Genomic DNA, 13,442 nt, shown 5'->3' with positions numbered 1-13,442 from the left:
CAGAAGCAGAAAGTCTAAAACCAAGAATAACAAATGCAGAAAACAACGCTGAGAATGAACACTGGAATAGTAAAACCTCAAGAATTAGTCAGGGGGTCTGTGATTTTCTGAACTGAATTACAACAATGGAAATTAAAACTAATCATTATGTTTATAAGCTTGTATATATTTATTTTTTGAGTTCTTAATGTTATTAGCCTAATTTGGACCTGATGTGTTCTATCAATGGACAGTGCAAGTTACTCTTGATCATTGGTAGGTCACATGATCATAATATGTATGTAGTTAGATCCTCAATAACTTATCTAAAACACTTGGAAGTGTGGCTGCTCTGCAAATCCATGGTTTAAAATCCCAATCCCAAGTACTTTTCAGTTCCAGATTATAACATATGGAATGTCCAAATAAAATGTGGAAAATCCAAGAGGGGTGAATACTTATTCAATACACAGTATAACTGGAAAAAAAAAAAAAAAAAAAGTCTTTTTTTTTCTTTTACACTGTATAATAGCCAAATCACTCGGATGAAATTCTAAAGATAACACATTTATAGAAATGGCAATGTAATGACGTGTAGGTTGTTGGTTTGAACATTATTTCTACAGAATAAAGTATCACATTACAAAATTACTGGGTTAAAGAGGAGATAATAGCTAGACCTGCATGCAAAAGACTTGCTGGGATCAGAAGAGAGAGAGGAAGGGAAGTTCAAAGAAATACTTTGTATTTAAGTTAACATTTCTAGGCAATTAAACAGCAACTGACTTTATGATGTCGATTTACATTTATATTTACATCTGTAAAATCTACTCATTCGTTCTATCCTTGGGAAAACTGTATCATTCATATTAAATCTTTTATGGGGGTTGGCTGCCGGAAGGTTCTTATCGGCTACTGTTTTGCTTGTAGTGAAAACAACTTGACGGTAATGACTAATAAACACTTCTTTGTTTAGTGGAGTTTTATTTTTGTCCAGCTGTGCTAACACCAGATGTGAATAAAATATGCATGGCTAAAAAGCCCATTCACTTGAGTGAAAGAGGATACGTCAAAAAGGCTTTTTGTAGTTCAACTAGATCGTAAACAAGTGCGTGAGGCTTGGGGTTACATCTTTCTTCAAGACTTAACAAGGACATCCTGTTTTATACATCACCAAATAGACTATATATATGCAACATGCATCTGTTAAATTATGTCAAATAAGCTCATTAGAACACTGCACATGTTAAGAACACATTATTTATTGATTTGCGTATAATAAAACACGTTTTACTAATGTTAATTACACAGGTGTTCCTAAAGGCTAAAGCACGAACAATGCGAGATGCATTGTGGAGCCAGACTCAGAAGTGGATGTACGAGAGCTGGACGTCTCCCTCCAGCTCCAACATGTCGATCTGACTGTAATTCTGGAAACGGTGGAAGAAGTTACACATGTGCTGCCCATTTACATACACCTTAAACTTCTCTTCACCACAGCGAATGGAGATCTGCAAATGGGAATGCGAGAGAGAGAGAGAGAGAGAGAGAGAGAGAGAGAGAGAGAGAGAGAGAGAGAGAGAGAGAGAGAGAGAGAGAGAGAGAACAAGACTGGCTATGACACATGCTATCTATAACAATATTGATAACACATTAAAACATCGATATCAATGAATCCTTACCTCAAAGTACTGTCCCTCCAGGAAGGGGTTGAAGTTAACGTCTATTTCTTCTTCACCCCAGCAACCACCAATCAGGCTGTTACGGACTACCACTCCCTCTCTAATTCGAGGGTTGATGTGAAAGGCTATGTCTCGTGAAGCCCCAACTAAAAAGTTTATGCAAAACCTGCAAAGTATAGGCAAAACATTCTCTCTTTCACACCAGGAAAATATACAATTGTAATTTCCAAAGATCTCATGTGTTTAATGCTGAAACAATTAAATAACTATTCTAAGTAGATTATGTTTGTTAGTTTAGCTTTGATAATGCAATTTGTTCTATCATCTATATGAGATTTTTAATGTTATAGTATATTAGTCCTAATATAATGTTAATTTACCTCCCCAGAAATTACTATCTAGCTTAAAACACAGATATATAAGGACAAAAACTAACATGATTTAACCAAAAGTCAGTGAGGTCTGACCTCACCACTGTTGTGTATGCTTAGTTTAACATGTGTATGCAGAAAACTATTGCACAGATTGGAAAACTACGCCTAACATTAAAACAAGGCATTTCACATGCATACCTGTCAGCTCCATATGGCACCATGCCTCTAATGATAATGGTCCTCCTGGATACCATCCCACCAGGGATCATGTTTGAATAAGGAACCCCCTAAGCATACACGTAAAAGCGACAGCTGACATTTAGCATAAAAGTACCATTTAGCTCATGCAACTTAAAAATTTAACTTATGATTTTTTTTTTTTTTTTACATATATTTTCAACTGTGAATCTAAGAAAACATTTATTTAACCATTCAAAAAATGTCTTAACAGACTTCAAGCATCATTTCTTTGCTGACAATGGCTACATTTTGCTATTAAAAGAGTAACAGCATTGTTAGCATAGAATTATCAAATACATAAAACTAGCATCCATGTTAATGGCATGAGGACAGTAAGGACGTTCTAATTATTTACATTCAAAGTGACCTTCCCTGTCAATATCACACTGTCATTTCTTCTTCCCATGATCTTCAGCAAGCGCTAATGTTAACTTGTTAATGTTAATGTTAACTTCCTGTTAAACATGTTATATTCTAAGTATTTCATAGTATTAGCTACATAGTTTAAACGAATTCTGTGGAACGCAACCAAAATGCCTGCTTTTCATACCTTTTTCATTTCCTTTTTCAAGCATGTTTCTACCATGAGATGTTAGATGGACTAACGTTGCAACAAACATAAAAACTATCCAAACAATACATAAAACCTTCTTCCTACTTACAGGATTGAAGACAGGCTGCATTCCCATGACCTGATGACAAAAGAACAAGATAATTAGTGTGAAATGGCCTTAGACAAGAGTTTTGCCACAAACTTAAACATAAATATCACTTTATTAAGATATGGGAATGCACAGAACAGACTGATTGCAAGAATGAATTCTGCATTGTTCAGTAGCCAAAAAAAATCAGGACGTTGTGAGTTCTTGGCACTGATATGTTTGAGCATGACCCACAACCTTCATCTGATCATCAACTCAAGTTGCTTAAATGTAAGGATAAAGTGGGCTTGACTGCTATAAATCTAGAGGATTGGCATTTCCTCTTTGGAGGAAATGCCTAATCCATGGTAGGTGGATTGGCATTTCTAAAGTGTCCGTAGAGCATGAATGGGTGTGTGAATGTGGGTGCACGGAAGGAGCACCATGGGCACACCATGGGCAATGAGCGGCTAATCCTTCCACCACGATGGTTCCACTATGAAGTGGAACCTCGACACGAAAAGAAGAAGATGTTCTAATACATATACCTACACATAATAATCACATAATAATCAGATACTCAAGTATACATACTGTATATATACTTACTGGCAGATTTGTTCCTGGATACTCCATGCCTCCTCCTCCCTTCAAGAAACAGACTTTAAAAATTATTACAATGATACTGAGACAAATACTGATTTTCATTGTCTGTCTGCCTGTTTTGACAATCAATGAATAAATAATTCAATACAACAATTACTGCACTATACACATTACACAGTGTATGTGTCCAGGGACAATTCCACCTTTGGCCACTAGAGGGCCTCCTAGAACTTCTTCTTCTGTTGTCTCTCGCATTACCTGTAAATCCATACTCATGTGTTTAGTGCTCTATTTAAATTTCCTCCTTAGTTGCTGGAGAATTGATTCTAGTCAGGTCATGTTTGTGTTTGGGCCTTTTATGGTTGTTCTTGTTTTTATGTACTCTATTTTGATTATTTAGCACTTTTTCTTAGGGTTTATTATTTTAGTTCCTATGTTTCTGATAATGCCGGTTCCTAGTGTGTCTTCATCATGTTTGTTTCCCTGAGCCTGTTTCCCTGAGACCATTCCTCTCTCTGTCTGCAAATAAAGAAGTTCTGCATTTTGTACCTGCCTCCATGGACTCACAGCATGACAGTATTACACCTGACACACATTCAAATAGTACATTAAAATCCATAGAAATATCAGCTTACCCCAAACCCAGGTCCCGGATAACCTCCCTACAAAACAGAAAATGTGTGTGTGTGTGTGTGTGGGTGGGTGGGGAGGGATTTATTGTTAATTTTAAGTAATTACAAAAAAAAAACAAAAAAAAAACATAATGAGGTGTGCTGTTACAGGAAAATATTCACTGATAGGGTGATGTGATGTGGTCTTAACCAAAATTATGATTACCACCTTGAAATTCCAAATAACAGCACATGCTGAAGCAATCTGCTCTGAATGCTCTCCCATAGCCAATCAGATTCAATTCTGATTGGCTATGTGGTATAAAAGATGGAATCGTATTATAACCAAACATTCATACATATCATACACTCATTGCATGTGCAGACACACACACACACACACACACACACACACACACACACACACACACACACACACACACACACACACACACACACACACACATTGCTTTTCTTACCCCCATGCCACCCATTCCACCTCCTGGAAAGCCGCCCTGCAAGTATAATGTGTTAAATATTTGAGGGGGAAATCTTAACTCATGCCTAAATATATACAACATATGACGTGGCTTGGTGATATACGCACCCCCATTCCAGCATCAGGATAAAATCCCTGTTGAAAATAAGCAATGATTAAAATATACTCTGTATAGGACATACACATAGAATCACGTGTACAATGGACAGTTCAGGAGGTTTTTTTTTTTGTGAAATATGAGATATCTGGACCTAATCAGTTGTTAATGAAGTGCCCAGAATGCACAAATTATGAAGTGTGTTGATTCAAATTTCTATATAATTCTACATAATTTGTTTCTGAAGTTTTCCAACCTCGATATTTGTTATAATATGCATAAAGCATCCTAAAGGATATACAAATACAGATACAAATAGTCTACAGACATTTATTTATTTATTTATTTGGAAGTTTGCTAGAAAGGGCATCTATTTGATAGTAGATCCAGTGGGAAGCAAAAATAAAAATAAAAATGCTGCAGGAATGGAGTGTGTTTTTACTTTCATGTGATGTGTGCTCAAGGACGCTCGAACATGAACATGGACAAAAAAGGTCCTTTCCTTACACCTGGTCAGGGTCGTGATGGGTTAAATTAGACCACTTTTTTATGTAGGAGGTAGCATTGACTAACTACAACTACAATAGCTCAAAATTTTCAGGGATTAGACGCAGGAGACATTTTTTTTCTTTTGTTTATTATTATTTATGTGAGAGAGAATTTAACAGTGGTGCGCACACATTTCTGATTTATTTATAGAGTCGCTGTTCTGTATACAGCAGGGCACACAGATCATTCACTGTGCACAGGGCAGCATATTTCTTCTGGGGTCTCCAAAAATATTGATTAGCCTGTATGTTTATTGCACACGTTTTGTTCTTCTTGACTGAACGTTCTCTATCATTATTATAAATAAGAATATATAATGAAATGCAGCTTAAAGGACACCGTTTTGACTAGCAGCAGGACTGCATCACAGATTCATTACAGATTCCGATAGCGTGTCCAGTGAAATTTTCGGATCTTTTCTGGAATTTAACTCAAAAATCCGACAGTAAATCTTTGCCAGAAAGCTCCACAGAACAAAGAGTTCAATAAAGATATATTCTGCAAATTGCTATTTGTTGTTATAATTTGGGAATGAAAGAAAAACCCCAAAAATCTTATTTTTCCAGCAGGAAAAAAAAACAACAACACAAAAACAAAACCAAACAAACATACAAAAACACATAAACTAGTATAGATTATACCTACTTCCAATATACTGAATATACTGTAGATACAGGTATAGATATACTGTAATCATGTTCATTTTAAGGGTAGTAGGACAGAAAGACTTACACCAGCTCCACCTCCAGGATATCCTCCCTGTATTGGGTAAGCAGATTAGCATTAGCATATTTTTAACATCTCCATGCTCTGCGTTACATGATGACACAGGAAAATACATATTTATGGCATAAATTTCATGCACTCACCCCCATGCCTCCTCCCATTCCGCCTGGAAATCCTCCCTGTATGGGTTAAAATAAACAGAAACAATTTCATAGCCTTTTATAAGTAAATACAGTCAATTACGCCATCGAGTTTATCTTAATGTATCCCCATACAGATCCTGCTGTTCTTATTTAGCAAGGGTTGTGTTGTTGCTGTACTGTCGTATGTATTTAATGTGTTTTAACTTTGTTTTATTAAAGCTGTTGTTTGGCACACACTGTAGTACTAGTACTAGAAGCATGATATGAAAAATAACTCTTGTGTAACATTTCCCATTTTTAATTGACATTATATACAGGACTGCAGGAAATGCCCTATTTTATCATCTGATGAAATCTAGTATTGGTTGAGTTTGAAAACACTGCGGAAGTGATGCATCCTGGGGTTTAAGGTAAGTTATTGAGTCCATAGCATAGACATAGCCTACATACCATACCAAAGTATTGCCGAGCCCATGTCAGGATATCCATTACAGACTCATGACGGTTTTTAAGGCGATGACATCTGAGGGATTGGAGATCACACGCATTCAGAAGTGGTTTTCGGCCTCTCCCTTTACGCACTGAGATTTAACCGGATTCCTTGAATCTTTTAATTATATTGTGTACTGTAGAAGGTGAAATGGCCAAACTCCTACCAGTCCAGTATGAATTAAATTCAGTTAAAATATTTAGTAAATGTCGCACATTTATTTTGTTAAATAATAGCCTCATTTTCTATTACATCTACATAGCTTTTCAGTTATATCTACTCATTTTGTTGTACCTTTCATCTAGGGTTACTATTGCATTGACTTAGGATTTTAATTATATCTACTCAATTTCATGTGTTATGGTACTAAATGTAGTTATTCCGATATTTCGATGATTTCACAGCTTTAAAATGAACTCAATATTTTTAAGTGTAAAAATGTTTCACCAAAAAATTGAGCACATCATAGTTTAAGTTTTCAGAGTGTAAGTTGGACAATGAAGCAATAACTTCCGTATGCATAAAGCTTTAATAAAACCCTACAATGTTTGTCCTTATCTTGTACTTACTTGTTATAACAATACATCTGTTTATGTTAAGCTGGCTTTTTCCTTTACCGAACTTCTTCTCTGACTAATGATAAAAGCTGTGTTTGTACTGTAAGTGTGAGTTTCGAAATAAGAGGAAGTGCATGGTTTTAGCAATGCTTCATGGTCACGCCTCTTCCCCACCACAATATGAATAAAACTACTATGTATTTCTTGTCAAAAACCCAAACTTCATTTATATAATATTCAAATGCATGAGCAAAAAGAGACATTAATGCACTTACCCCCATGCCTTGCATGCCCTAAAAAAGAGGTGGATGGTATAAAGACTCACAGAAGCAGCTTTGGTCCAGTTAAATGTATAGAAATTAAACATACAATAAATGAATGAATGAATGAATCGATCAATCAGTAAAACACACGGTTCATCTTTACCCCGATGATGTTGATACTATCAATGGACACATCTCCTCCAATCTCCAAGGCACACACCCGTTCCACAGGCAATCTGTGCTGAAAGAGGTAGAGCTCCTGCCCATTCACATTCACCTGTATGTTAATGAAAGCATATTTATGAGATTTGCATACTGTTTTTTTTATTTTATTTTATTTTCAGCAGAATAAATAAATCCTGGCTGAATAGTAGTGTCTACTGTGTTAAACATTAAAATAAATTTTGGCAAAGTTTACAAAAAACACCTGATAGCCCGTTGAATTGACGACAATGACCAACTCGAAATGCTTCCCCTTGTGGAACGGCATCTGGTGGACTTTCTCCTCTCCTTCCCATACCCCGTTCTGGAAAGTGTTGAAGACCACTTTGTCCCAGAACTCAAAACGAGGGTTGAAGTGGAAAGCAATATCGCATCCTTCAAATTCACCACACATCAGATTTATATGAAACCTGTTGGGTGTTGCAGTGAGGGCCAGAATTATTTACTTCCATCAAACATTAATACAGATAAAGTGATTAATGTTCCATCCTTGTGTAATCGGCCACGCGGTCATCATGCGTATAGAAACCAAGATAAAAATTGCTGTATTAATGTGAGCTTTATGTGAGTTTTAATGTGAGAGACTCTTTGGATTTTGATTGTTTGAGTATTACCAGCGTCATGCACTTTGTGTGATATGAAAAACAAACGGAAACACCTTTAAGTACACATAGTGAGTAGTGAAATATATGTGTAAAATGCCATTTGTGGTATTTGTGGAGGTATAATAGAATAATAAATTCCCAGTTTCATATATATATATATATATATATATATATATATATATATATATATATATATATATATATATACACACACACTACCTCCTGTTGTAATTAAACATTCCACTACCATGCAATTGAAACTGTCTTCTATAACATGTATTATTATCATTGAAAATTACATTGTGGGTGACATGGTGTGGCATATCCTTCGGTTAAACCATTTTGATGTAATTTGATTAAACCATATCAAAATCGCATTCAAATATAATCCCTTGAAATAAAATGGCATGAAACACAAGGTGCTTGGGCCCCCGTTTTTTTTTTTTTTTATTTTTTTTTTTATGCGCACCTGCTAATATGATGTTCCATCTTTCCCTGGATATAGAGCGACATTCCTGCTCTAAGACCCCCATTGATAGGGCCTACATATGGAATGCACTAAATAAAACACACACACACACACACACACACACACACACACACACACACACACAACAAGAATGATATTCTATACCTAGTAAAGATAAAAATGTAAAGATACTGTCGATAATATTGCTATGATAGACAGCAAATATATACTCACTGGATTATAGATAGGTTGGTAGCCTGGTGGTGCTACAAAAGCCATGCTTTCTGGATACTAACTGTATCTCCAGATGCAGGTAAGGAAAGAAAAATGTACTGGCTGGCACAGAACAGAAACAGTGGCAAAATCAGTAGCCTGTATTTATATCCATGCCTAATGGGGGGGGGGGGGGGGGGGGGGTGCGTTAACCTGTGTTCATTTACTCACTGCTTTGTTTGCACTAACACTCTTATCAGCATACCAGTTTGACAGACCAACAAAAGACAAGCAGCTAGGGCAAGTAGCCGATTGGGTTAATGTGTGCTCATGTGTTTTACAAGGGTGTGTCTTTGGTCATACTCACACTTGGCCCATTTAAGCCATTAAACCAGTCGTTCAAGTTGTGCACATGATCCAGTGTTCAATCAATGCATGCTACCCATCAGATTTTGCTACCAGGGCTTTGTGTCTGTGCATCGCTGAAAATATATGCTACCTTTCAGAATGTGCTAACAAACTTATCATAATGTGCAATAAAAAATGTTAGAATGTGCTACTAAAACGATATTCGCAGTTTTAAGGTTAGGATTAGGGTTTGGCGTGGGTAAGGAGTTAGTAGCCACTTACTATATCATTATATATATATGATAGTTATGTTGGTAGCATATTCTGACAAGATGTCCTACGTACATTTTTATCACATTTTACGTGGTGGTAGTACATGCTGACAGGTTTTCCTGTGCCTCACGCCAATGATACTCATTTTAACTTAAAAAATGACCGATTGGCGCTATAGTAGGAAAATCTGACAAGGTAGGCATGAACACTGGTATAGTCTTTGCCTGTGATCATGTGCAAATGTTTTTACTTGCGCCGACAGTGTTTATTTTGCTTTTATTTTCACAGTCACATTAGATCAGTCACATCAGAGTCAGTGCTCGGGCACGGTTCAAGGCAACTGGGCCAAGTGTGAGTACGCCCTGTGACATGAAAGAGTTATCACTTAATGAGTCATGTAGTTGTTTGGATTACATGTCCATTACTGTATGGTACGTCAATAACGCATGGTTCAAAAGGTTAGAGGAAATTATGATCAATTCATTCATCAATTCATTAATTATTCACACTTGGTGACCCAATATCTTTTATGTAGCAAGGTTCCTGCATATATCCAAATACTTAAATTACCCCATAGCATGATTTTTACATGAACGTATTTTGATTTTATTTATTTTTTTTAAATTCATTTACTTTATTATTTTTATTATTATCCATCCATTTTCTGTAACGCTTATCCTAGATGGGGTCACGGAGAGCCTGGAGCCTATCCCAGGGAACTTGTAGCACAAGGCAGGGGACACCCTGGACAGGGTGCCAACACACACATTACAGACACATTCACACACCCATTCACACAGTACAGACTATTAGGAAATCAGCCTACAGCACATCCTACACCACACCGTATATTTGGACTGGGGGAGAACTGGAGTACCCGGGGGAAACCCCTGAAGCAGGGGGAGAACATGCAGACTCCAGGCACACATGAAGAACCCCAACCCCAGAGGTGCGAGGCAAACTTGCTAAGTTTTGTCTTTGCTGTATACTGCCTCCTGAGTCCAGGTGAAAGGTATACACTCCTTGAGTAAATATCAACATGCCTGATAACATGCCAGCTCATTATTGAATAGTAGTAAAGTGGCTAAACAGGCTACTTTTAAAGTGATATAGTGGGATAATTTTATTTCTTTTGTCTACAGGTTGAGATTTGGATATTTTTGCACGTCTTAGATCACAGGTTCCCATCCCTGGTCCTAGAATACACCATGCCCTGCACGTTTTACTGTTTTTCCTACTCTAACACCCCCACTTCAACTCAGGATGTGATATTTATTAGCTAATAAGTTAAATGTGGTCTGTTAGAGCAGGTAAAGCATTCAAATGTCCTGGACAGGGGGTACACCAGGTCCAGGGTCGGAAACCTGTGCATTAAATGAATACAAACAGTTTACTTATTTGAAAATCAATTAGGCAAGCTAATTTGCATAGCCTGTTAGCTATGTGTGTGGGCTTTGCTTTATGATTCTGATTAAAAAGCAGTAAATTAACAGGTGAAACCTTTGACATGTTTTATACGTTTGTTCATACTTCTACTGCATAGTTGTGCTTGTTATGCATCAGTGAATCGGTCCATTCCTGTTCAGAAGCATTCTCTATTTAAGAAAATGCACTGTACGTCATAATATGAGACCATTTTGCAAACTTGAAAGTGTTATTCATGGAAAATGCATGTTTGATTTAAAATGCTTCATTGAAAGCATACGTATGCTTCGTTTAAAATACCTATTCATTTATACCACTTAGATCCTCTTCACAAGCCAGGTAGAAATCAAAAGCCTACCTGCTCAACGAGGATTAGGCCTCATATTCCACAGCTAGCTAGCTACACTGTATGACTATATTTACACCCTTTAATGCATCTACACATAAAACCTCAGCTATAAACAGACTCACTCTTCAGACTTCTACCGTTATTACGTCCAAGTGCCAGAGAGTCTGCTTACATAGCTTATCAAAAAAAACGTATGGCCTTTTAACTGATATGCATTCTGATTTTATTGCATAATATTAATTAATGATTAGTTTAAGCCTGACTCAATTCTCTTTCTGGATGAGTTTCATATTTTAATTCCTCTATTAACATGTGCATTGGACATCAAGAATCAGTTAAACAACATTTTTCATGAAAAATAAATAAATACAGTGAATCAGAGATGCTCCTAAAATATTATTTTATTGAAACACAGTGAGATTTTAAAGAAAATCAACCTCTATCCTTCACACATTGGACACAGTCCCTCACTCTTCCCTCAGACGTGCAAAGTAAGTGTTTGCTCAATATGTATGTGTGGCTCTGTGTTTTCTGTGGCTCAAGATCTTAATATAATTTATTTGGCTAATGTGGAAAAAAAAAATGTATATGATATTGACTTAAAAGCAATACCGTAATTCTGCTGGCGAAATCACAAATCACCCGTCATCTGTTTTCAAACTGGATGCAGATTTCACCCCCCCCCCCCCCATCACTAACTTAACTTTAATTATCCGAAAAAAAGAAAAAAAAAAAGTACTCAATACATATTTACTTAAAACAGAAAGGTGGAGAACATGTCGTATTCCAATGCTCCAACAAAAAATATATATATTTATACATCTATATATTTTTGTTAAAATAAGTTAATTAAATCTACAGTATGTAAAGTTCTTCTCGTCAAAGACGTACATGACAAGATGGGAACGGCGGTCGTACTCTATACATCCAAATAGAAAACCTGTAAGCGTAATTTCCTTCTCAAGGTAGCATTCATTGTTCCTTGTCTGTTAACAGTGTTTCTCTACAGGTTAATGAAACATAAAATATCCTCTCCTATCAAGATGGTATAGAACAGCCGAGTTGCAAAACTCTGTGTGAGTGAACATGGCACAGAAACAACATCTCATCCTAAGACTTTGCAGTGCAGAACAGTTCATTCAACATTCATACAAAGTTTGGGTCAGTTTTGTAGTATATATAAAATTGTCTCAAGAAAGAAATTTTGAGAAAAGGCCTTTGGTTAGGTTCCTCTCAAAGATCGCATATTAACGTTTTATATTGCGTAGAGCATGACTTTAGCAGTGATATGGCTCTGGTTCTGTTGCTCTAGTATGTATGTGTATAAATACACATGAAACCTCAGCTATAACATACATAACAGACAAAAAACATCATATAGTGCACTAAAATCCAGTCTGAAATATTATTCTAATCAAACTATGCAATTTAATGATAAATTAAAAAAAAAAAAAAAAAAAAAGGATCAATACTGACATCCTATAAAGCAGTATCACCATACCTGCCATTATTGTAGTTTATTCAGTATTAGGCACTGTAATGTTTTAAGATCCATAAAAACATACAGACAAGACTGAGAGATGGCAGGCTCGAGCATTCTTTTTTCTTTTTCTTTTTTCTTTTTTTGGTCTGATATAATCCTTCATATTTTCCCACATTAAAATAAACTTTTCTTACAATCAACTTTCTTCTCTCGGTCTATTGCTGTCTCTCTCTCTCTCTCTCTCTCTCTCTCTCTCTCTCTCTCTCTCACACACACACACACACACACAAACACAAACACTGATACACACACATTGCATACTGTATTCATCTTTCTCTTATTCTGACAATAACGTGAGTAAATAAAAGGCTTGGGTTGTAAATGTGTTGCTCAAGGTTGTTCTCAAATAGCAACACTGGAACAATTACATTTGCTCTCCTTCTGTATTTCCAAGCACACTCACACACGTACTAGTGCACCGGCAACGTAAAATTAGCCAGCGAGCTGATCCTCGTATTGCTTTCTGAAACAGTCGCCAGCTGGGAAGAAGTCCCAGCATCGCTCCTGGTACATTTTCCACACATAGGATTCCTACAGG

At 36.4% G+C, this 13,442-nt stretch overlaps 2 protein-coding genes across 14 annotated transcripts in view; both read right to left on the bottom strand.

Annotated features, from left to right (window-relative positions):
• Positions 1–1,221: 1,221 nt before the first annotated feature.
• Positions 1,222–9,112, bottom strand: LOC124627891 (galectin-6). 2 transcript variants are annotated; one of them, XM_047154687.2, is made up of 15 exons: positions 8,988–9,112; positions 8,754–8,842; positions 7,885–8,089; positions 7,621–7,734; positions 7,470–7,487; positions 6,148–6,183; positions 6,011–6,037; positions 4,741–4,767; positions 4,613–4,648; positions 4,158–4,184; positions 3,526–3,564; positions 2,938–2,967; positions 2,234–2,322; positions 1,662–1,827; positions 1,222–1,490 (listed from the first exon to the last, which is right to left on the bottom strand). In XM_047154687.2, the coding sequence occupies exons 1-15, from the start codon at positions 9,030–9,032 to the stop codon at positions 1,344–1,346; spliced, it is 1,095 nt and encodes a 364-aa protein (XP_047010643.1). In that variant the 5' UTR covers positions 9,033–9,112; the 3' UTR covers positions 1,222–1,343. The 2 variants fall into 2 exon arrangements, with proteins under 2 accessions (XP_047010643.1, XP_047010644.1); XM_047154688.2 differs by lacking the exon at positions 4,158–4,184.
• Positions 9,113–11,744: 2,632 nt separating this feature from the next.
• LOC108264731 (ryanodine receptor 1) overlaps positions 11,745–13,442 on the bottom strand; it is a 96,062-nt gene continuing 94,364 nt past the window's right edge. For all 12 annotated transcript variants that reach the window (XM_047154685.2, XM_017466546.3, XM_053677842.1 and 9 more), the window contains one exon: positions 11,745–13,435. In XM_047154685.2, coding sequence (XP_047010641.2) covers positions 13,337–13,435 — 99 coding nt within the window. In that variant the 3' untranslated portion in view covers positions 11,745–13,336. The remainder of the gene's footprint in view (positions 13,436–13,442) is intronic.

This window comes from Ictalurus punctatus, chromosome 4 (assembly GCF_001660625.3).
Source record: "Ictalurus punctatus breed USDA103 chromosome 4, Coco_2.0, whole genome shotgun sequence".
Taxonomy (NCBI): domain Eukaryota; kingdom Metazoa; phylum Chordata; class Actinopteri; order Siluriformes; family Ictaluridae; genus Ictalurus; species Ictalurus punctatus.
The sequence above is the reverse complement of the archived record's forward strand: the minus strand, read 5'-3'. Positions and strand labels throughout refer to the sequence as shown.

Bases quoted from the DNA above. Each gene is read 5' to 3' on its own strand.
- LOC124627891 (XM_047154687.2), bottom strand. From the start codon at position 9,032: ATGGCTTTTGTAGCACCACCAGGCTACCAACCTATCTATAATCCA. The intron at 4,649-4,740 runs GTGCGTATATCA...TTATACTTGCAG, and splicing joins ATCCTGATGCTGGAATGGGG to GGCGGCTTTCCAGGAGGTGG. The intron at 4,185-4,612 runs GTAAGAAAAGCA...TCTGTTTTGTAG, and splicing joins GTGGAATGGGTGGCATGGGG to GGAGGTTATCCGGGACCTGG.